At 43.5% G+C, this 23,549-nt stretch overlaps 1 protein-coding gene across 8 annotated transcripts; it reads left to right on the top strand.

The window, feature by feature from the left end:
• The first annotated feature begins 2,202 nt into the window (after positions 1–2,202).
• On the top strand, positions 2,203–20,609 carry PEX5 (peroxisomal biogenesis factor 5). 8 transcript variants are annotated; one of them, XM_019627692.1, is made up of 17 exons: positions 2,204–2,808; positions 3,670–3,714; positions 4,336–4,498; positions 4,821–4,856; positions 5,128–5,260; positions 5,457–5,588; positions 11,344–11,449; positions 11,936–12,026; positions 12,424–12,534; positions 12,794–12,886; positions 13,255–13,374; positions 16,969–17,112; positions 17,312–17,382; positions 17,795–18,007; positions 18,331–18,496; positions 18,837–18,994; positions 19,151–20,609. In XM_019627692.1, exons 3-17 carry the CDS (start codon positions 4,352–4,354, stop codon positions 19,350–19,352), a joined length of 1,923 nt encoding a protein of 640 aa, XP_019483237.1. In that variant the 5' UTR covers positions 2,204–2,808; positions 3,670–3,714; positions 4,336–4,351; the 3' UTR covers positions 19,353–20,609. The 8 variants fall into 8 exon arrangements, with proteins under 8 accessions (XP_019483239.1, XP_019483237.1, XP_019483245.1 ...); XM_019627694.1 differs by lacking the exon at positions 3,670–3,714 and having other exon boundaries at positions 2,203–2,808; XM_019627700.1 differs by lacking the exon at positions 2,204–2,808 and having other exon boundaries at positions 3,560–3,714.
• Positions 20,610–23,549: the final 2,940 nt, after the last annotated feature.

Raw genomic sequence — 23,549 nt, 5'->3', positions numbered from 1 at the left:
AACAGTAGCCCAGCTCCAGGTTGAGCTGTTGTTCGCCATCTTAGCTGTAGAGGGCGCAGCATCACTGGCCCTCATGTAGGATCCGAACCGGGGCCTTGATGCTCAGAGCTGGCATCCCAAGCCAGCTCTTAACCAACATGCCACTTGGCCGGCCCTTAAGTGGTTTTTTAAAGACACCATTCCTGCAGGGAAAGAAGGGGCACCACATCACTACTGCCATGTGGAGGTAAAAGTCCAGGTTCCTCATCTGGCCTCCATTGATCCCTGAGGGGCTGGGGGCTTCTTGTCAATGCTGGGATGGGCAGGGGTGTAGTTTCAGCTCCCCACATTGACCTCACACTGCAGTGGGTAGGGGGAGCCTTGTTATTAGCCTATAAAAATGAACTCCTTAATTCTCTGACACTGCCCCAGGGTAGGTATTGTGGAGTCTCATACAGCCTCAAGAGGGTGAAAGTGTAGGCTCCCTTTTAGGCTTTTGCTGGTGTAGGGGTGTGGGTGTGGCCATAGTTTTTTATTTGGTGTTTGGCTGAAGCAGAATAGTTATTACCTAGAAGTTTCTGTCTTTGTAGGCTATCCCTTTCCTGGTCTTTTAGCTAGAGAAAGAAGGCTTTTATTGGAGCTTTTTTGTTATGTTTTCCAGGTTGGTTGCTGACCTCTCTAGCACCCAGTTTGGAATATATGAAGCCAAAAGGAAGTCCATGGAACTTACTACCATGTTGTTTCTTGGGTCTTGAGGTCCCTAGCCTTCCTTCCTTCTTTCCTTCCTTTCCTTCTTTTCAGCGGTGGAAGGAGAGGCTCAAAGGGTTCCTGGTTAGATTTTTGGAAGGGTGAAATATTCTGAAACTTCCTTGGATTTCTAAAGATGGTAACATGTCGCTACAAGCAGGGGTAAAGGGAATATGTACTACAGTCCTTGTTGCTATCTGGGGAATTCCCTGCTGTATGTCCAAGATGGAGTTAGGTACTTTGTACCCAAATCTAGGTTGGAGATGCTGGATCTACCTGGGTACATCTAGATCTCATGACTCTGAAAACTTTTAAAGCAAATTGAGAGTTGTCCAGGTATACTTTGATGGGCCCAGCTTTGGAATTTTCTGCATCTCACTACAACTTTATTCCTTTGCAAAGTTGTGTCTCCCAATGATGGCTACTGAAGCTGAAAGGAGAATGGGTAATCATAACCAACAAAGCCCTTCCAAATGTACAAGTGTGAAGCCTGTACCTTCATTTGCAATTTCCAGAGCATGGGTACTTCCATTACACTGCATCTTATGCCACTAAAAAACTTAAGAATCCAACCAGGTGGTCCCTCATTTTCAACTCCTCCCCTAACAAAAAGGAATATAGTATTCAACACTTACAAAGTAAAGAGAATTTGTCGACTCAAGTGGAGTTGTGAAAGAAATTAGTTGCATCTAAATAAGGCAATAAAAACTAGGTAAAATTGTAACTTGCGAATTGGATATCATTATCAGTTGAAGGAAAGAGCCTTAGGGATCCACGATATAACAGACAGAAATCTAAAACAAGCTGAGAGTGTTCACTTGTGATTCACAGCATTACCTCGTAAATATGCACCTCCTGAGTCTTGTGTCTTGGTCTCAAATTTCTGACCTTTACCTGTACTGTGGTTCCAAATTTAACCCACTAATCTTGACCTACCCATGTCACTAAATTTGCTTTCCAGAGGTATGTAAATGACTTTATGAGTTAAAATATTTGATGTTTAAGAGAATCTGATGTATTAGCATTCAATTTGGGAAATAAAGTTTTAGACTTGAGATTTTAAGAGGACTAAGAGAATTTGATAAATGTTTATAAGTCCAATTTATTAGATTTACAGGATTGAATGAGTTTAGAAAGATTTTGCCTGATTGGTTTGTTTACTCTGTCAGGCATTTTAAAATGCTTTAAAATATGTATATTATTAAATGCTACTTAGTTTAAAACATTTGAGGAAATTTAATTTTTAAAAAGGGAAAGTCCAGTATAATATATAAGAACATGTGCTCTGAACCAGATAATGTAGGCCAGGGATCAGCAGCTTGTCTGTGTACAGTCTGCCAGCTAACAATGATTTTGATATTTTTAAATGGTAGAAAAAAACCAAAAGAATACTTTGAGACATGTGAAAATGATATAAAATTCAAATTTCAGTGTCCATAAAAAGTTTTATTGGGACATAGCTATACTCATTCATGTATTATCTATGGCTGCTTTCATGCTACAACAGCAGAGTTGAGTAGTTGTGACAGAGACTGTATGCTTTCAGTTAGACATTGCTCTCCCAGGGATCCTCTTTTTAAAGTATGCACTTCCCAGAGGGCATCCCTTCCTCCTTGGCATGGTTAGTTTATTAGGTTCTAGGTATTTGCTTTACAATGATAGCCTGAGAATAGTGAACATGCAAGGGCTGGGATTTGTGTACCAGGGGAAAAGGGGTATGAGGTTAGGGCCTCTTGAAAGATGGCGAAAGGTGAGAAAAAGAAGAAATTTTGCGTTTTCGGGTCTGCCTTGCCATTGTTTCCGAGGTGTCAAGAGCAGCTTCTCTACCTTCCTAGAAATAAGTTTACACAGCCATGCCCCTATGGTCACCCTGGGGCCTCCACCTTTTAAATCTGTAGGCCAGCCTGAAAACAAGTCTGGCCCAGGGCGCCACCTGCTGTCTACCTGCCTCGTCTTCTGCACCCGTGGTTGGGCTGGAACTTTGTCCTTTTGGCACTAACCCATTCTTGCTCACCTATCAGCGTCCTTGAGCACCTCCTGTCCTTCTTCATGACATCAGGACTCCCTTGGTCTGGGAACCAGGTGAGATTTCAGGGTTCCTTAGTGACCTTGAGGTTTGACACCGAGTGAATTCTGTGGCAGATGGTGGGGCCTGAGGCTTAATCCGCGATTAAAAGTCATTTCTTGCATCATGCCTATGCTTTCCCAGTTTGGAGCAGTGGAAAAAAGGCCACCTTGGCGACCCTGACCAGTGGCGAGAGAGGAAGGAGGAAAAGAGGAGTGACTCACTGTGCACCTTCCCTGTAGGTTACCAGCTTAAGCATTCAGGATGTGTTGGACCCTATTTTTAGTCTCCAGAATTTGTCATCATCCAGGGCTATTTTCCCCATTACGCAGAGGTGGCAGAGTAATTGGGGGCAAGCTTCTGTCTCCATGGGGATCATGACATGGTTCTGCGAGGGGCAATTTGGAAGGGTGTCATGCCTAGAAGGCTGCGGAAGACCCCGGATTTGATTTTGTCCTCGCAACTCCTGTGTTAAGGACTTTTTCTGAAACTGAGGCCTAGAAAAAGCAGGAAATCCCCTTGAGTCACAATGCGCCTCCAGGGAAGAGTCAGAATGAGCTGAACCCAGGATCCCGTGCCCTCGGCTTTCCCCAAAGCTAAAGAAGGTCCTCCGAGCTCCATTCTTCGAGCTTTCCAACAAGTCCTGGCGTCCGTGATCCTTTTAAGAGCACCCAGGGTCGAGGTCCAAGGCTTCCCCTTTAAGGCGCTCTTCCCCTTTAAGTCTCACCGCTCCTTTCGTCACGTTGCGTCTCCTTCTTCAGGCCCCGCCCCTTAAAACAGCTTCCGCGAGGCAGCGAAAGAGGCAAGGCGGCCACGGCCCCTTTAAGCCTGAGCCCCGCCCCTGGCTCCCCGTCCCCTGCTTTCCTTTTCCCCCGCAGCCTGCACCTGGTGCCCCGGCAGGTCGTGCGGCGTGACGCGCGGCGGTGAGTGCAAGGCCGAGGGTGCGCGAGCACACATTCCCGGTCTTCCCCGTCCTCTCCTTGTCCTCGCAGGTTCCGGGGGCGGAGCTGGAGCTGCGACTGGGGCGGGGAGATGGTGTGGTCCGGGGCGCGGGAGGGGTGGGCCCAGACTGGCGGGGCTGGGGGAGGGGCTCAGGTGACTTAGGGGGAGGAGATGGTCTCCTGCAGTGCTCGCCGGGCGACGGGGAGTGTTGGGGATTGGCATTACGGTTAGGCGTCGTTCCCACTCTTCCCTGCCCGTCCAGTGCCCCGGTACAGCCCAGTTGCGGAATTGTCCCCCGTAGTCTCCTGGGGTTCAGCCCCCTCTGTGGGGGGTGGCTACCGGCCTGTCCCGCCGCCTGAGACCGCAGTCTTGGAGGCCGCTGGGGAGACCCAGGCTGAAAGCGGAGGCCTTTGAGGGGGGCGGCAGGAGGGCATCTGTCCCCTCTCGGACTCTTGGCAGAGGTGGGGGGCCACAGCTAAAGGCACAGGGTTAAGGGTGGCCAGTGGCTAATCACCTGTGACAGTCTTCTATAGATAGGGCTGAGTTGTAGGCTGGGGAAGAGTCTGACCATAGGACCTCAGTTCCAAACCTCTTCCCATCAGAGAACTGGTCATCACCATGGCAATGCGGGAGCTGGTGGAGGCCGAATGCGGGGGTGCCAACCCGCTCATGAAGCTGGCCGGGCACTTCACCCAGGACAAGGCCCTTCGGCAGGAGGGATTAAGGCCTGGCCCCTGGCCCCCAGGAACCGCAGCCTCGGAGGCGGTGAGTGTTCTTGAGGTGGAAAGCCCAAGAGATGGCTTGGGATGGAGGGTCCAGATGTGGGTAACTTCTCTCTCTATTGCGTTGCAAATAATAATAGTTACAACTTAATGAGTGTTTACTAAGCAATATACTAAGCACTGTACATCTTTACATTGATGAAGGTACCCATTTTATAGATGAAGAAACTGAGGCTCAGAGAAGTTTTGTGACTTGCCCAAGGTTATATAGATGGTATAGCTGGAATTTTAACCCATGTTGAAGTGAGTTGTGTGTCTGGTGTTCACCACTGTACCATATTGTCTCCCTTTCTCTTCTGTCTTAGGTCTCTAAGCCTTTGGGGGTAGCCTCTGAAGATGAGGTAAATATACCAGTCTCTTCTGTTGCACTTTTCTTTTGCCTATTGTGTTTTTACTTTAAGCTTGGCTCACCCATATTTCAGTCTTTGGATTTTCCTGACCAAATGAAATTTGCCTTAATCCACCTGCTTGCTTTTTTTTTTTTTTTAATGTACTTTTTGAGTATTTCCAAATCTATAGTTTCTGTGTTTCCCTTTCCTTGTATTTTACATTAGTATTCTCTATCCAATGGGCCTGTCTCTTGTCGGGCTGATTTCACCTCTCTTTTGACAGTTGGTGGCTGAATTCCTCCAGGACCAGAATGCACCACTTGTATCCCGTGCCCCTCAGACCTTCAAGATGGATGACCTCCTGGCGGAAATGCAGGAGATTGAACAGTCAAGCTTCCGCCAGGCACCCCAGAGAGGTAGGTCCAGAGTCTGGTGGTAGGGAAGGTCACCATTTTCTGCACAGATAGGCCCCAAGGGGGCTCTATAGGTGGATGCAGGGAACTGAGATGCAGAAAGAGACAAAAGGAGTAGAGTGTCTTCATGTGCACTCAGGATTCCTTATGCATGATAGAATGATATGAACTTCTTTCTTAGTTCTCTCTTTCTCTTAAGCCCCTGGTGTGGCAGACTTGGCTTTGTCTGAGAACTGGGCCCAGGAGTTTCTTGCAGCTGGAGATGCTGTGGATGTAACTCAGGATTATAATGAGACTGACTGGTCCCAAGAATTCATCTCTGAAGTTACAGGTGAGGCTCATCATGGGAAAATCTGAAATGGTTTCTATGGGGCAATCAAAGTTCTACACTATTACCCTAATTTATCTTAGGATATATTGGGTTGTCAGAAAAGTCATGACGCGTTTTTGCAACGAAAAGCAGAAAAAATATGTCATGACTTTTTCGACAACCCAGTAGAGTAATTTCAGCTGCTTATGGCTTTTCTGGACTCCTGACTCCTTTCTATGGGGCACTGAACCTGATTTCCCTTAGGTGGTAATAATAGGGAATTAGAACTTATACTAAACAGAGGACTGGGTTTGAACTGGATAAGAGATTTGAGAGGGAGAGAGAACACGAGGAATTATGTTTACTTCTTTGTTACCTGGAACGTTATTACGGTAGTTTGGTGGAGAGATTGGATGGATGGCAGTGTGGCTCAGGAATAGAGATGTTTAGCACAGCCCATGGGATTCTGGTGTTAAGTCATCTTGAACAGGGTTAGGCCTTGGAGAGTGGAATTGTTGAGTTCTGGGGTCTGAAGTATAAGGTCTTGGAGGGGAAAGACCATATAATAAAATAAAATTATTATTATAATAATAAAAATTAATAGTAATAGCTAATGTTTGCATACCATCTTTAAGCCTTTGTTAAGTGCTTTAAATGAATTATCTGTTTAATCCCCATGAGAACCCTTGAGAGAGTTATTGTTTTTATTCCCAGTTTATAGGGAAGAAAACTTTGCCCAAGGTGACACAGCATTGTGAGTGGTAGAGTTCGGATTTGATTCTGGGTGTGAATGATTCCAGACCCTGTGGATTTAACCATTATGTAATACTGCCAGGTCTGAAACTTCAGCACTTTAGAGTCCCAGCCAGAGTTTCTCTCTTTGAGAGTGTCCATGCTCATTGCATCCTTTGGGATTGATATTTCTCCCCCTACGGAGCATGCGGGAAGGGCATTCTCTATGTTTTTCTCTTCCTGATTGCTCTCAAAGAGAAGCATTGTTAGCCTTTTTCTAATTTAAGAAATCAAGAAAAACAAGAGATACAAATGGAGAAAGTTACAAAATTCTAGACTCTCAGGGCACTCACATCATTATAGTTCCTGAATTTTCCGGAGATGATTAATGGGACCTAATTGGTGTCTCCCCCCATCAGTTTTTTTCTCCTAAAGATAGGGCTTCCTCCACACACAAAAGAAAAACCCCAAAATCTAATAGCTAAAACTCACCTTTAATAAAAGGTAATGGTCTCTTTTATCATGACTCCTTTTTCCACCCTTAAGTTGGAGTTTAAGGTAGGTGCTCATGGTTTTCATTAATAGTGCTATGGACGTTATATTCTTAAACCCATTTGATCTTTACAGTAACACTTACAAGATAGATATTCCTCCCCCATTTTATGGATAAGGAAACCGAGATTAGAAAGGTGAAATACTTTGTCAAAATCATTCAGTAACAGATGATATTTAAACTCACATCTGTTTGACGTTAGGCTCCACACTTAGAACCATTACACTATTATTGAAAAAATTCTCTGGAATTGCTTCAAGTGAAAATCTGAGCTGTAACAAAGACTCTCTACCAGACTGAAACTCAGTTTTTCATATAAACCTTAGACTTAAGTGCTATCTCTTATCACAGAGAGACTTCTGCAGGTGTGTGGGCATCAGTCATTTATCGTAACTCAAAAAAAAAAAAAGCATTGCTACCGCAAGCATTGAGATTGATGAAATTTTTGTTATTGCCTTTAGCCAGTGAAATCTTCCTTAACCTGTAAATGAAAAACAATTTTAGAAAAACACACTGGACCTGTCTTACCTGTTAAATCCTCTTTCGGAGATTTCTACTTCTTTTTTGTACATTCTTTTGTAACTGTGCCTGCTTCACAGAGGCAGGGACATGGGAAGCTGGAAAGGGAATTTGAGCGATTTGGACTCTGCCTTCATAAAAATGTCCTTTTGCAGTAGTATATTGCTTTGTATTGCTCTGTAGTGAACCTTCAGTATTTATTGAATGAATGAAGTGAGATCTGGGAGAAAGAGCTAAAGGAAATTGATTTTCTAGTAATTCAGTTTTTTAAATTATCCTCATAACGTTTGTGGGTCATGTTATATTGATGATATGTTACCTATTGCTTTATGGATAAGTAGACTTTGAGATGAGAGAAAGATATGTTCTTTAAGTCCTTATTATTTTTTCTTGTTTTTTTTTTCTAAAGACTTTTATTGGGGAATTGGGGGATGGGAACAGTGCTGGGGAATTGGGGGAAGGGGAACAGACAAGTTGCTGTCATTTTGTTCTTCAGTCTAGTTGTGGAGGACGTTGCTTCATTGACCCAAGTTGGCACCATCATTGCGCTCTTCCCGGGCGAGGCAGATCAGTCGCCGGCTTCTGGACAGCCGCTCATGGCGGCCAGGGGCCGCTCATGCTGGCTGCTGGCTACACACGGTAGCCCATGGCAACCCACTGCAGGAGGGGCTGCAGCCTATGCCGTCCACGGCAGCCCAGCTCCAGGTTGAGCTGTTGTTCAGCATCTTAGCTGTAGAGGGCAGTGTCACTGGCCCTCATATGTGGGATCCCAACCGGGGCCCTCTGGTGTCCCAAGCCAGCTGTTAACCAACGCGCCACTCGGCCGGCCCAAATCCTTATTATTTTCAAACCCACATTGTTAAGATTCTAGTTAAGTTTAAAAGGAATCTTGAAGTTCAGTTTTTTTCTTGTTTTAATGTTTTATTTGGAAATAATTATAGTTTTACTGGAAGTTGCAAAAAAAAGTACAGAAAGGTTCTGTGTATTTTTCACTCTGTTTTCCTCTGTGGTACTGTTAGTTATGTAAAATATCAAAATTAGGACATTGCCATTGGCACAAACCACAGAGCTTATTAGATTTCACCAGTTTTACATGTCCTTATTTGTGTGTGTTTATAGTTTTATGCGGTTTTATCATATGTAGATTTGTATAGCCACCAAATCTACATATGTATATTTGTATACAATCAAGGTATAGAATTTGTATACAAATTCTATAAAATACATTTGTATACAATCAAGGTATAGAATTATCCCATCACCACATGAAGCTCATTTTTTAGTCTGCCATATTTCTTGATGGAGTTTGTCCCACCCATCTTCTGGACCAAATAATTCTCCATCTTGTGATTGCTCAGCTCTAGGAATTAAACACATCTTCAAGGAGTTTGAATTTGAGAGCCTCAGCTAACATGGTATGTGAGGTTCACATGAAATTCATGAGTGATAAATCTGCACTTACATAGGAAAAGCAGTGGACAGCCGTAGCAGAAGATGATTGCCATAGACCTTCCCTGGATGGCAGAGGAAGAGGCTATGGAATAAAAGGAGTGACAGTCTCATTGTGATGTTTTTTACTTTTGGTGTGGGTTTGCCATCAGCAGACAGCTATGATAATAATAGCTAATATTTGTTACTTTGTACTTTATGTAAACATCTCATTTGGTCTTCACAACAATCTCTATGAGGTAGCAATTATTATCTCTTTTATAGATAAGGAAATGGAAACTTAAAGGGTTAATTGTCTGAAGATGCACAGTGAGTAAATTGTGGAGTTGGGATTTGAGTGCGGGTAGGCTGACTCTAGAATCTACATTCTTTACCACTGTGCTATTTATTTAGAAAATGCAGAAATTTTCATAGATAAGAGCAGGAAGTTCTGAGTTTTTGACTTTGAGCTGGAGGATAGATGTGCCTAAATGGAATGAACACACAGTGAGAAACGAGACGAGGTGAACATCCTGAATGGGATATTCAGGTTGTTGGTTCTAACAATACTAATCTATGTGATTGAGGACACTCCCTTCCCCTCTGTAGGCCTTAGTTGCTTCAATCTCCGAGGTATCCAAATGGATCTGATTTTCTCTAAGAATTTCTCAAAAAATACAGTGATGGCCAAGTGCTATTCTTTTTGTTATTTTATTTTCACTCCTTTGTTGAAGTAGGTTTCTGATGCCAGCAAATTCTGAGTCTTGTGGCTGATATGGCCCGAATACCAAGTTAGCGTTCTATGAAGATAACTTTTCTCATCTCTGGGATTTTCTTCTAATCTACTTCATGTCTGTTTTAAAGTCCAGGTGTATTGTATTTTTTCTGTTGCTTCTTGCTCTTGAGAAGAGTTTTTCACAGAAACGGTGTTCTCTAATTCAAGGAGCACTTGTGGCCAGAGTATGCTTTTGCAAAACACTCTAGTGGAGAGTAAGGAGTGACTGGAGAGTAAGGAGGACGGACTGGTTATTTTTCAACAGAATGGGACAACGGAACAGGGAAGTATTACAAAAGCTATTTAAGCATTCAGCATCTCCTTATTAGGGCTTTACTCTTGAGCCAACAACAGCCTATTTGGGGCAAAGGAAAGAGAAATGTCGCCTGTAAGAACTAGTGAGAGAAATCTGGGCATAAATGTTGAGAGTCCTTGAAATGAAGAGACAGAGTTCATGATCAAAAAATTGTGAACTGTATCTTTTATTATATTAGTAATACATTACTTACTATTTATAATTAGGTATATTCTGAGAATCCTGATCCTTCGTTTTTTCAGATTTGACATTACTTTCTCAGATACTGAGATTGCTTTGTTGAAATTATTCAGGCAAAGTATCAGTTAAATGGAATATAAAGTTCTACTAAACAATACTGAGAGGATAATTATGTCTTCTCACTGTTATGACAGATCTTCAAATTGGGGACAAAGACAGGATGACCATTTTAGTAACTGGTTTGTAAAGATGTGGATGCAGAGCAGAAAGAATGAGCACTGCAGGCCCTTGCTTTTTCTATGTTTATTCATTCCTTAGGGCCCCTTTGAATAGTCTCATTGCCACCCCCCCCTTTTTTTTCCTGGCCCCAGAATAGTAAGGGGCAGAGTCCTGGAGGTGGAGAAACAGTTCAGCACCCTCATTTGATCTGTTGCCTTACCATGTTTATTCTGATGTTGCATCAGTGCCCTTTGCCACTAGAGCGAAGACAGTTTCTAGAATTAGACTTAAAAACATAGCCCTTAAAATTAATCAAAAGTCACCGAAATGAGAATTGTATTTATCCCTGGGGATGGGGTCATGAGGGAGCCTTCGAGGGAAACTGTAAATGCTCTATATCTTGATCTGGGTGGTGGTGATATGAATATATTCATATGTAGAAATTAATGAAGCAGTCTACTTAAGTTTGGTGTGCTTTATGTACTTTCATATTTGTATGTTACATCTCAATTGAAACATGAAAAAAACACCCAGAGGGAAGAGTGGACCCATGTATCTTTTAATTCTAGCCCAGCATACTGTTTGTCAGATTCTCTTGGTAGGTATATTAAGGTGAAATATGAGGCTCTTTTTGGTGGGAGGTGTGACCTCTGTTGATGGAGAACAGAGCAGAGGTTTGGCTAAGGAACAGGAGCTCTTTTGTTCTCCCTTAGTTCCTTGCTGCTTCCCTGAAGCACCTTGAAGAGAGATGGAGGCCCTAGTGCCTGCTGTTTCTTACTGAGGGCTTTGGCACTTCAAGCAAAAGGGTTTGGTCCCCACTCCTTTCCTGAGCCTCCTTCTTTGGTCTCCTGTTCCCAATTCAATCAATTTCTGCCCCCGGCCCCTTGGGGGCAATGGTTGGATATTGAAAATTCAGTAGTATATTGTTTGACTAAGGATCTCTGAGGGATTGAACAGAATTTCATCTGCTTTGGCTTGGTTAAGTTAGTACCCTCTTTTTGCCTGATCCCTCACTGACTCCTGTGTGACTTCCCCGTCTCTCTGTTGCTTGCAGACCCCTTGTCTGTGTCCCCTGCCCGCTGGGCTGAGGAATATCTAGAACAGTCAGAGGAGAAGCTATGGCTGGGAGAGCCTGAGGGAACAGCTGCGTCTGATCGCTGGTGAGCACCGCTACTTCTTCTTGGATGGATCCCTATGAATGGAGGATTCCCAGCCTCCCTCAACCTCCTCCATCCACATTCCCAAACCAACTTGTAACCCTCTCATTTTCTACATTCAGGTTTCCCCTTGTGTTATGACCCCTATGAGTTTATGTCTCAAATATAATCGAGTCAAGAATCCTAACTAGCCTAGCCAAAAGTTCGTAACTTTGCTTCATGCATCCTGTTCCCTTTTGAATTTGGAGCCTATCTATTACTTCTGTTTGGGAAAGGGAGAGGTAAAAGGATGTAGCTAGTGCTTGGCCACTTCTGCCCAAATGTCCTTTAATGTAAATCGGAATGTGTATGTCCTCAATAAGAGCGGAGTAGGGTCACCCTCATTTCCCCCATAGGAACTGTAGTTGCCGTGGTCTGGGAGTGGGGAATAGCATGGGGAAGGTGATGGCTGACTAATGTGTAAAATAAGTTTGTCCTTACCTGTTCCAGGTATGATGAATACCGTCCTGAGGAGGATCTGCAGCACACGGCCAGTGACTTTGTGGCCAAGGTGGATGACCCCAAATTGGCTAACTCTGAGGTGAGCCACACCCTGTGCTGCTTTGCCCAGCAGAGCTGGTCTTGGAAGTCATAGGTGTTGCTTCTCTTACCCAAGTTTATATCAAGAGGAGATGAGCTCCTAGGTCCATTCCTTCCTGTCTGGAGAATGGAGATCTAGGATCCTGCCTCTTCCTTCCAACATTCTTTTCTTTACTTCCTTGCCTACTAACCCTTTCTCTTTTCTGTGCCTTCTCAAATCTTTAGAGCCAGAATCCCTTTCTTCTTGCTCTCTATGTTTTTCAGGGCCTTTAGCCTATCTTGTCTGTAGCTGGAGATGATTAGGGGGAGGGGTAAGTGCAGGCTCCTGTTGGGCATGGTTGAGAGTGCACACCTGGAAGTTCTCTCCCGAGTGGCCTATGTGTGTCTCTGTGCCCCAGTTCCTGAAATTCGTGCGGCAGATTGGCGAGGGGCAGGTGTCCCTGGAGTCCGGTGCAGGGTCGGGCCGAGCTCAGGCAGAACAGTGGGCAGCAGAGTTTATACAGCAGCAGGTAGGACATTGTCACTTCCCAGTCCCGATTTAGAGCCAGCTGGTGGCCTAGGCCTTGGGTTCAGTGTTAAATGGTCCCAGATGGGAAAGGGGTTTTATTGCTATCTTGTTTTGGTAGCATCCAGGTCCTGAGTGGGCGGGAAACAGATTCTGAGAATGTCCTTCTCAGAAGTGTCCAGGTTGGTGGTGTTTAGTGGTGTTGAGTCAGTGTTGAGTGGGTAGAACGTTGTTGGTGGTGGTGTGACCATCCTTTGTCACAGGGTGCCTCAGATGCCTGGGTTGACCAGTTCACAAGACCAGGAAACACATCTGCCCTTGATATGGAGTTTGAACGAGCCAAGTCAGCTGTAGAGGTAAGAACAGAAGTGTAGGAGCAAACACTCCAAGAAAAAAGACTCCATTGGTGAGAGTGGGCATGTTAACATCAAAGGTAATAAACTGTTCCTGGATCATCTGTGCCAGAATTGCTTGGAGTGGGGTGGGTGCTTATGAAAAATGCCAATTCCTGGGCATCACCTCCGACTACTGAATCAGAATGTGGGGTAGGATCTAGGAATCTGCATTAAAGCAAAACAAAACGAAACAGAAAACTCTTCAGATGATCTTAAACACATTGAACTTTAAGAACTACTGCCTTAGGGAATGCATTCTAGTGGAGCTGAGGGTGGGTTGGGGTGATTATAATGGATCCCCTTTTTCTATTGCCTTCCCTTCCTTACAGTCTGATGTCGATTTCTGGGACAAGTTGCAGGCAGAATTGGAGGAGATGGCAAAACGGGACGCTGAGGCTCACCCCTGGCTTTCTGACTATGATGACCTCACGTCTGCTTCCTATGATAAGGTAAGAACTAGTTTTTCAGATTGCAGGATTTCCTTGTTTTGTTGTCTCTCCTTAAATCCTGAATTTGGGTACCACTTTTCAGTAATTCTTTTCTTGAGCCCCTTTCTATGAAAGGAAGTCCGAAACAGTCCCTTGCACCTGCTGTCCTCTAGTAATTGAGAGTATGCTTTACCTTAAACTGTAAAGGTTAATAACAATAGACCACCCTTGTCAAATAACAGTGAAACAGTGATAGACGTTTGCACATGATGCATTAAAAGCACAGACAAAAGTGCTCTGCTTTGGAGGTTGAGAACATTTTGAGAAGATTGATAACTTCTTTGGTAGAGAGTGGTAGTTGGTAGACCATCTCTGTGCCTCCACACCTTAATATCTATTTAGTTTTTTAACTCACAAGTTTATTTTAAATTCTGCTCTCTTCCTGTAGATACCACTTGCCCCAAGTTTAGGGTGTTTTCAAAGAATTGTATTAAATAACTTAAATGTTAGGAAAATTTCCTAGCAGTCAGTGGTGAAAGATGATCAAATTTTGCATAAACCATATTATTATTGACTTAGAAGCGTAAGGGTATCACTGTGGAAAAAATACTTGTGAGTGGTAGGGTATTGGGGGATGTGGTTAATAATTGACATGCTGAGTTGAAACATAAGGGAGAGAATTGCTGAGTTTTGTAAAAGACAAACAGGAACTGGGGAGGTGAGTAGTGATATCTTTTTCTCAGCTCGGATCTGGCTGGGAAAGGATTCTTGGGCTAGAAACAGGCAGCATGCTGGAGGTAGATCTTGACATAAGGGAGCTGTGCAAAGACAGAGAAAAATAAAGTTCAAGATAACTTTAAAAAGGCCAAGGTTTGAAAGCCAGTGGAAAACTTAGAATGAGGAAAAATGTGATGTTGTTTATTATCCAAGCCTGATTCCCTGAGAGCTCTCCTGTGATATAATAGAAAAGACAGCTGACTTTTTGGAACCCTGCTCTATGTTTTGCCATAATAGGAGTTTCTTTTATAGAATTCTGATGAGGAGAAACTGAAGGAAATACCTGGAGATAATACTTTCATTAATTTGTATTAACAATTTGATAAGTTGCATAGGCCCCGTTGACTTATAAATGGCAAGTTATAAAATTTTAGATAAAAATTTCCATGCTTTTGATAAATAAAGACATAGCACTAGTTTCATATGAGCAGCATTTTTTACTCTCGTATTGACATGCTAGGCGGAATACATTTTTTAATTCAAAACTTAAAAATACAATTATGTGTTTAGATTCTTAAACCCTATTTGATACCATTGATACCTTAGGATATTGCACAATTAGGATTAGAAACATTTGCATTAATGTTCCACAAAAATATACTGTACTTTATAATTCTCTAATAATGATCAATTCAGATTTTATCTGGTTTTATGCTATTACTGAATTAAATGTCATTAGTACTTTTCTTTTTTTTCCAAATGTGGATCTGACTTTGTCACATACATTCATGGGTCTCTGAATGTACCATTTTTCATTAGTGGTCCTTAAATTTTTAAGACAACTTAACACCTATAGCTCAAGTAGATATTGTATACTCTTAGCATAAAGGACAAGTTTCTGTTAGAGGACACACTCTTAGTAGATCTTTGAGATCTTTGAATAGACCAGACAGTGATCAGACCTAATGATTGGCTTGGATTAAACTTTTTAGGGTGAAACAGCAACCCCCAACTTATCCTGTATTCAGAGTACTCTGTTATTCATTTGTGCAAGTATTCTAATTTTGAAAAATTCCTCTCTGATTAGCAATTGATGAAATCTCAAGGAGAATAGATAGCATGGACGAGAGGATACTTAGAGAACCCTCTCATTGCAACATGATGGCTCTGACTTATTGCATTGTCTGCTGAGGATAATACCTATTTACGACTAGTATTTTCAGCTTTTGGTAAAGCTTTGGTGAATATTCTCATTTGATGCTTTCAATAGCTCTGAGAGGCAGGAATTACATTGATTAGGAAATTGTGTTGTGGATGACAGTGATCACTGTTTTGTTTCCTGCAGGGTGGCTTACCACATGGATTGACAATGGACAATAGTTGAGAATGAATGCAGAAGGATTTATTTTGTTGAATTTTAATAGTGTAAGGTAGGGGTGGGCAAAATATGGCCTGTGGGTGAATCTGGCCTGCCACCTGCTTTTATATGGCCTGTGAGCTGAGAATGGTTTTAACATTTTTAAGTGGTTGGAAAAAAAGTAATATTTCGTGATATGTGAAAACTATATAAGCCATGCTTATTTTTTTAAAAAAATATTGTCTGTGGCTGCTTTCTTACTTACAATGATGGAGTTGAGTAGTTGTGACAAAATATTATCTGGCCCTTTACAGAAAAGGCTTACTGATGACTGGTGTAGGGTCATTTTCTACTTTCTGAGTTTTCATATTGTACAGAGATGTCCCAGGAACGTTACCTATTCTCGACATTAATATACTTTTTATACATTTACCTCAAATCCATCTCCTGTGTGTTTTGCTTCTTAAACCTCTATTGTAGTTATTTAATTTTTATTTGTCACAAATAATTTGCCTTTGGTGATTTTTAATGGTTTAGAACTGTCTGGTAAGATTTAAGTGTTTCTGGTTCTTTAGTAGTTTCACAATAATAGTGAAAAAGGGCCTCACTCATGTCTCATTATGTGCAGTTTCATTCTAATTTGTTCGTAACTACATTTAGAAGGTCCCTGCCTGGTCTTTTGCATCGTCATTGTGGTATATTATTTTGTGATGGTAACGATTTACCTTCCAAAAAGGAACATTTTATTTGCTTGTCCCAAATCATACGGCTTATTAGTGACTCTCACTTTACCTTATTACCTCTCTGCCTAACATGAAATACCAGTGGGCAAAGCTTTGCACAAAGCATCATAACTCTTGCTTCAAACAATAAATCCTTAGCGAGGAGGTAACGGTGTCTTTCTGAAGCATTTTCTGCCCTCAGGATTTTGGGATCTTTCTTTCATTTACTATGAGATACAGATTAGTATTAATTACTTCTAAGAATGAAATTGGGGAGTAAATTTAAATTTTCAAAGTGCTTGAACACGTGTTGTCCTGCTAGTATACACAGGGACTCCATGTAAGAGTTGTATTTGAATGGCAGGGCCTCTTACTCCAAATTGCCTTTCCTTTATATTACATTATCACACTATTGCAGGATAACAGGAAATGCCCTTTTAATAGCTAAGGAGAGCTTATCTCATTACTGTAAGCAAATCTTGTTAAGACAGGTGTTCTGTTCAGTGGCGAGAATTCAAGGATGTGGAAATACAGGCCTATGAAGGCTTTCTAAAATAAGCTTATTCCTAGTGTGGATCAGAGTTTGTAGACTAGCCTAGCTTTCCAGCTGTTGTGAACAGGGGATATAGCAACATGAGTACAATACTGAATGATTTCACTGTAGTCATAGATGATCTCCTTTATAGTATGGAAAATCTGCCAGCATTTATTCAAATATCTTTTTGGAGGCCTTCAACTTTTCTTCCACTTCTGTCTTGTCATCTCCCATTCCTGCTGCTCCCTCTCATACAGGTTCTCACTTGGCTTTTCTTCCTATAGGGGTACCAGTTTGAGGAGGAGAACCCCCTGCGTGACCACCCCCAGCCTTTTGAGGAAGGGCTGCGGCGACTTCAGGAAGGGGACCTGCCGAATGCTGTGCTGCTTTTTGAGGCGGCTGTGCAGCATGATCCTAAGCATATGGAAGTGAGTGACTCATCATCCTGGCTTCAAATTAGACTGCTTTCTCCAGTTTTGAGGGAGGCCCCAAAGAATAGTGCACGGAATAGGGCCTGGGTGATGGCCTGGGTTGGGGGTGAGAGTGAGATGCGGGGTGGGGGAAGCCAGAAGAAGGGAGGACGGAAAGGTGAATACAGGGGTGATAGAATCTGTCACTTCTCTCTAGGCTTGGCAGTATCTGGGTACTACCCAGGCAGAGAATGAACAAGAACTATTAGCCATCAGCGCGCTGCGGAGGTAAGTGCATTGAAAGGAGGGGTGAGGTGGTTCCAGGGTTGTACAAATAGCCTTAAGAATGAAAGGAACCCAGACCCAGGTCCTTAGCTGCTTTCTGGCCACTAACAAGAGTGTTTCTCATGATTGAAACTCTGAAGGTTTGGAGCGAATTGGAGATAACTGGTTCTATTCCTTCAATAGTTTTTGGTTTTATTTATGGGACCCTGGCTGATTCCTTGGCTGCTAAAATATTTCCCTTCTCATCTGTAACTTTATTAACTTACACGTAGAGGATCCTTCTATATCTTAATCCGAGAGAGTTGACAGGGGAGGCCATCATGACTCTGCATTCCGAAGCTTGGCTTGGGTCTCAGGGTTCTGACAGGTGCCAGTGTCACTGCAGTATCAGCTTTGCCCATCTCTGTCCAAACAGGTGCCTGGAGCTAAAGCCAGATAACCGGACAGCACTGATGGCTCTCGCTGTCAGCTTCACCAACGAGTCCCTACAGCGACAGGCCTGTGAAACCCTGCGAGACTGGCTGCGCTATACACCGGCCTATGCCCATCTGGTGGTGCCTGGGGAAGAAGGGGCCAGTGGGGCAGGACTGGGCCCCAGTAAGCGCATCCTGGGATCTCTGTTGTCTGAGTGAGTGAGGAGTTCCTGGGATGTGAATGATAACCTGATTAGGAGGAGAACCTTGATTTTGGAAGTTTCCAAACTTCGAAACTCAAGGGTCTAAGAGTGTGATGGGAGACCCAGGGTCCACTTGAAGGAAGTCTGCATTCTACAGTGTAATGCTGGGATGAGACAGAAAAACAGGTTTCTAAATTGGAATTAGGGAGCAAGAGAGATGGCTGATCTATTGAGGAATCTTGGGGATATGGTTGATTAAGGAGTTATTTTGGAGGGGTAGGAATATAGACATATCCATTCACCTACTTTTTTGCATTTTTTTCTCCCTTTTCTAGCTCCCTATTTCTTGAAGTAAAAGAGCTCTTCCTGGCAGCTGTGCGCCTGGACCCTACATCCATTGACCCTGATGTGCAGTGTGGGTTGGGGGTCCTTTTCAACCTGAGTGGGGAGTATGACAAGGCGGTGGACTGTTTCACAGCTGCCCTCAGCGTTCGTCCCAATGTGAGCCTCAGGGCACGAATGGAAATAGGACATGACTTATGGAAGAATCATTTGTTGGGGCCTTTGGAGTCATGGGCTATTTCATTCCAAGTTCCATGTACTGATTACCTTGGAAGAACTGGGAAAAGAAGGGTGGGAGCCCAGGGTCGTCTGGACTTTGGGAATCTGCATGGAGTGAGCGCAGTTCCATTGTGGCCACACAATGAATGCACTGTTGAGGAGAAAGGAATGGGATCATAACATATATTAGCTAAACAGAGTGGTGAACCAGGGGAAGGAAGGGGCAGAATTTGATCTGAGCGTGGCTCATGTTCCTAATCCTTCTCCATCCCTATCCCAGGACTATTTGCTGTGGAATAAGCTAGGGGCCACCCTGGCCAATGGAAACCAGAGTGAAGAAGCGGTGGCTGCATACCGTCGGGCCCTGGAGCTACAGCCGGGCTACATACGGTCCCGCTATAACCTGGGCATCAGCTGCATCAACCTCGGGGCTCACCGGTGAGAGTATCTATTGAGGAATGAATGAATGAACTGTTTCTCCCTGCCTTTGGCCCTCGTTATTTAATAAGCCCCAGCTTTCTTTCTCCCTGTGCCAGCTGACCTACCTCCTCCTTTGGTGTTCTGCTCACCAGCTGTCATTCCTCTTCCCTGCAGGGAGGCTGTGGAACACTTTTTGGAGGCCTTGAACATGCAGAGGAAAAGCCGAGGCCCTCGGGGCGAAGGGGGTGCCATGTCAGAGAACATCTGGAGCACCCTGCGTTTGGCATTGTCTATGTTAGGCCAGAGCGATGCCTACGGGGCGGCCGATGCCCGGGACCTGTCCACCCTTTTAGCTATGTTTGGCCTGCCCCAGTGACAGTGGGATGGGTTGCCCTGTGAGTGTCTGTCTGGAGGGGTCCCCGCTCTGGATGTGACTCCCTCTCCCCAAATGGGCCTACCAAGGGGGTGGGCTGATGACCATAAGCGGTACGGCCTCTTAGGAGCTGCTTCATTGTAGGGGTGGATAGTCTGTGTTCTTGTTCCTACGTAATTGTGGGAAAAGGAGCTGTGTTGTTTCTGAGTCCCTTGGTAATTCAAGGGCTGCACATCCAGCTACAGATCTCTCTGCTCATCATGCCCTTTCTTGGTGCTGCTTTTTGGGTAGGACCCAGAGATATAGGGTAACTGTTGTCATCAGCTACCATTTCTGATAGGGTCTACCACATTTGTAATGTCTGTTCTTTCCCCTGCTTCTATTGGGAGTTGATAAATACTACAGCTTCCTTGGGCAGTTGTGTGTAGGAGGTTCTTTTTTTGTGTACTCTGTGATGACTGTACTAGGATGGGATGCGTCAGGAGTTGGCCTGTTTGATTTAAATGTTGGTTTGGCTCAGTAGAGCTGAGTTTTGGTAGGGATGCTCATAGTTCTGTCATTCTTGGACCTCTCCTGGTTGTCACTCAGATTCCCTGGTTATGATGCTACACTCAGTGATGCTGGCATCATTATCGTAGGGGTCCTATGCCAGGGTCAGTTGTTACAGAGAGTGTTTGGGTTGGGGTAGGAGGAAGGCTCATTGTGGAATGAGCCTAGAAGGGACCAGAGGGGATCGGATCAAGGGCAGTGTCCTGGGGCCTTTGATGGGAGGACAGAATAGTAGGATGAGGGATGTGGTGAGTGCAGCAGTCCCTCTTCCTCTAAGGAAGACCTACCTACAAGTAGGAATTGAGCTAGTTCTTTTAGAAAGTTGGTTTAGAAGTTGCCATCTTGCCAAATTCCTAGCAAAGAGGGCGTTCAGTGTTACCTTAAGCCTTTGCCGTACTTTTTGAAACGTTTCTAGGGGAGAATGTCGGAAAACCCTCTTCCTCCATGGTACCTCCACAAAGTGAAGATTGAGGGAAGTGAAGGGAGACGCTTGGATTCTTTTCAGCTGTCCCCTGCACTAGTCCCCAGAAATGACTGCTGAGCTATTGCCTTGTCGTCAGTAGCTAATGATCAGAGAGATTTTTTTTAAAAAAAAAAAACTACGGTTTCATCCTGAAATTTATTTTTCTTTGTATGAATATGTGTAAATGATTTAAAAATAAAATTGTAAAGTATTTGTATGAAGAATAAATGGAACTGACCTGGGTCTGAGTTCTGCTGCCAGGGGTGAAGGTGGGGTGGTGGGAGGTGGGTGGTGTTTGGAGGATTGGTATTCAACAGTTTTGTCTCTCTTTCAAATTCTTATTGGTGTATTGATTACGTATCTGTCTTTCCAGTAATTATTTAGCACCCAGTACATGCTAGGTACTGTGAATAAGATGGACAGGGTCCCTGTGTTCACGGAGCTTATGGTTTAGCAGGAGAGATAGATGTTTAACAGTCATGCATTGTTTATACTTGTGTTACTTTTATAAAGTAAAATTTGGGGGTGCTATATTATTGTTTAGTATTGTCTTATTGTGAGTTACATGGGAGAATTTTGGTAGTTTTTTTCAATCCTTAGGGCTTCTAAAGGTTTTCATTTGGCTCTACCGGGTTTTTCAGGCACTGTATCGAGCCTTTATCAAGATGGGTCAGTATCCTGGGGAATTTTAAAAATATAAACAAATATATATATTTAGAGATAAATGTTCATGGTCATGTTAGAATTTTAAAAAATGTCTAAAAGAGAATTGGTTCAATAAATTACCCAGACAGTGAAATATTATTTAGCTATTTAATTATATTTATGGTACATTTTCTGAGGACAATAAATGTCAACCATATAATGAGAAAAGGTTAGCAAACTACAGGTTATCTTAAGAAAAAAATACATTGAAAAGAGAATAAGGAAATATCCCAATATCCTAAAAATGTGGAGAATATGTGATTTTTTTGTCATCTCTGTTATTTCCAAAATTTTTGTACTGTACGTGTAATACTTTTCACAGGAAAGAAAATAAAACCCCATGGGGAGGAGAGCGTCTGTTGTTGCCACCTGGGTGATCTCCGGGCAGCTGGAGTCCTGGGCTCTGAGGGATCGGGCAGCGCAAAGCCACGGTCTGGAAGTGGGCTGGGCAGGTTGAAGCAGCAATTTCTACCGTATGGAGGTACAAGAGGGAAAAAAGTCTGGCTGAATGAATGGCTTGAAAGTTGAGCTAAAATATGGTTTAAGTGAAGTCTCTAGGTTTATCTGCCTTGCCTGTGTTGGGTGGCATGAAGGCATCCAAGAGGATGCTTTTCTGGCATGGTCAGGGCCAGGTACCACTTTTGAATCCATGTCACATTCAGCTAATATTTACTGAGCCCCTGTCATGTGCCAGGTGAGGTTCAGGCATCAGGATACAATTCACAAGGCAGACAAGATCGCTGCTCTCATACATACTACAATAGTTGAGGGAGAGACAGAATAAGCAAGCAAATAAAATTTTGGGTAGTTATATGTACTATGAAGAAATCAAAATGGCATGTTGCACTAGAGAGTGAAGAGGAGGGTTTGGGGGTCAACATTAGGTGGTGGTGAGGAGAGGCCTTTGTCATGAGACAATCTGAGTGACTGGGAGGAGCCAGCCATGGGGAGTTCTCTCCAGGGGGCAAATGGGATGTCTCTGATCTGAGTTTAAAAGCTCTGTGCAATCCCATAGGAAGAAGGCTGGGGTGGGGTTAGAGATGGTAAACAGATGGTCAGGAGCCGTGGCGGGAAGGCTCTTTTTGATTATGTTGAAGAATTTGAATTTTATTCTAAGTTCCCCAAGAAATCATTGGAAAGTTTTAAGCAGAAAAGTGATGTGGTGTGATTTAGTTTTAAAAGAGCTCTCAGGCTGCAGTGTAACGAATATAGGGGTGTCGAGGCTGCAGAGCTTGGAGCTGAAGCAGGCAGACCAGTTGGGAAGCTCCTGCATTAAGCCGGGTGAGGGATGTTAGTGGCCTAGTCTACTGTGGCGATGGAGTGGAGGGATGGATGGATAGCATGGAGACAGAAAGTTGGACAAATTCAGTATATATTTTGTAGGTACAGCTGATAGGACTTGCTGCTGGATTGGATGTAGAGGGTGAGGGAAGGAAAGATGACTCCTAGGTTTTTGGCCTGAGCAACTGCAAGAATGGTGTTGCTCTCAACTGAGAAAGGGAAACTGGATGGGGGCAGGTTTGGGAAGGAAAATATAAAGTTCCATACCAAACACATTAGATCGGAGGTAGAGATCTCTCCAAGTATAGATTTCAAGTAAATAAATTGAACTTGTAAGTCTCAGAAGTCAGGGCCAGCTACATAAATTTGAGAGTGTCATTTAGATAGACAGTATTTAAAGCCACAAGGCTGGATATGTTTACCTCAAGAGAATGTAAATAAAAAAGGGCGTAAGGCTGCAAAACTTACTGATTACCAGGCATACAGGATGCGCTGAGACAGCTGTTTGTTCCTATAGGATGCAAATCTGTAAAGAGGGACCTTGTTTTTTTTTTTTTTAAATTTGAGTTGCAACTTTAAAGAAACAATTTTCTTTTAATCCAAGTTTTTCTGTTTACAGGGAGAAATGTAACCGGCAGATGGTCTGAGTTCTCAGTTCAATATGACCAGAGCACTATGCCTTTATAGGTAAACTGATGGGAGGTGAAATGATTAAAAGGCTGCTTGGCGAGTGAGGGAAATTAGTTTGATAGGATGTCTTAATGGCCCCCAACTCTGCTTCCTTGTTGGGCCATCTCCACAATGGCAAGCCGACCAGACAAGGATGTAAGCATGCCAGGGCACCATCTTCTCTAAATAGTGCTTGCATGGGCACTGTCTCCTTGAGGCTCCTCTATACCTAAGTAAACAAACAAACACAATTATTTTTAAAAACTAAAGAAATTTTTAGAGCCGTTTTAGGTGTACAGCAAAATTGAGAGGGAGGTACAGATTTCCCGTATTGTATACCCCGTGCCCTGAGACAAAGCAATAGGATGGGCACTTTTCTGGGGGGCTCTGCTGAAGGGCAGATACTTAAGGGTACACTGTCCTTCAAAACAAAGCCATGGATGGGCCATAGACCTTGTTCAACTGCTTGTGGCGTGGAAGGGAGAGCACAGCTCCTGGAGAGGGACCTCTGCAGGGGGTGGAGTGATGTCCTA

The sequence above is a fragment of the Hipposideros armiger genome, unplaced genomic scaffold (assembly GCF_001890085.2).
Source record: "Hipposideros armiger isolate ML-2016 unplaced genomic scaffold, ASM189008v1 scaffold_739, whole genome shotgun sequence".
NCBI classification, from domain to species: domain Eukaryota; kingdom Metazoa; phylum Chordata; class Mammalia; order Chiroptera; family Hipposideridae; genus Hipposideros; species Hipposideros armiger.
Note: the sequence above shows the minus strand (reverse complement) of the source record. Positions and strands in the feature narration are given on the sequence as shown.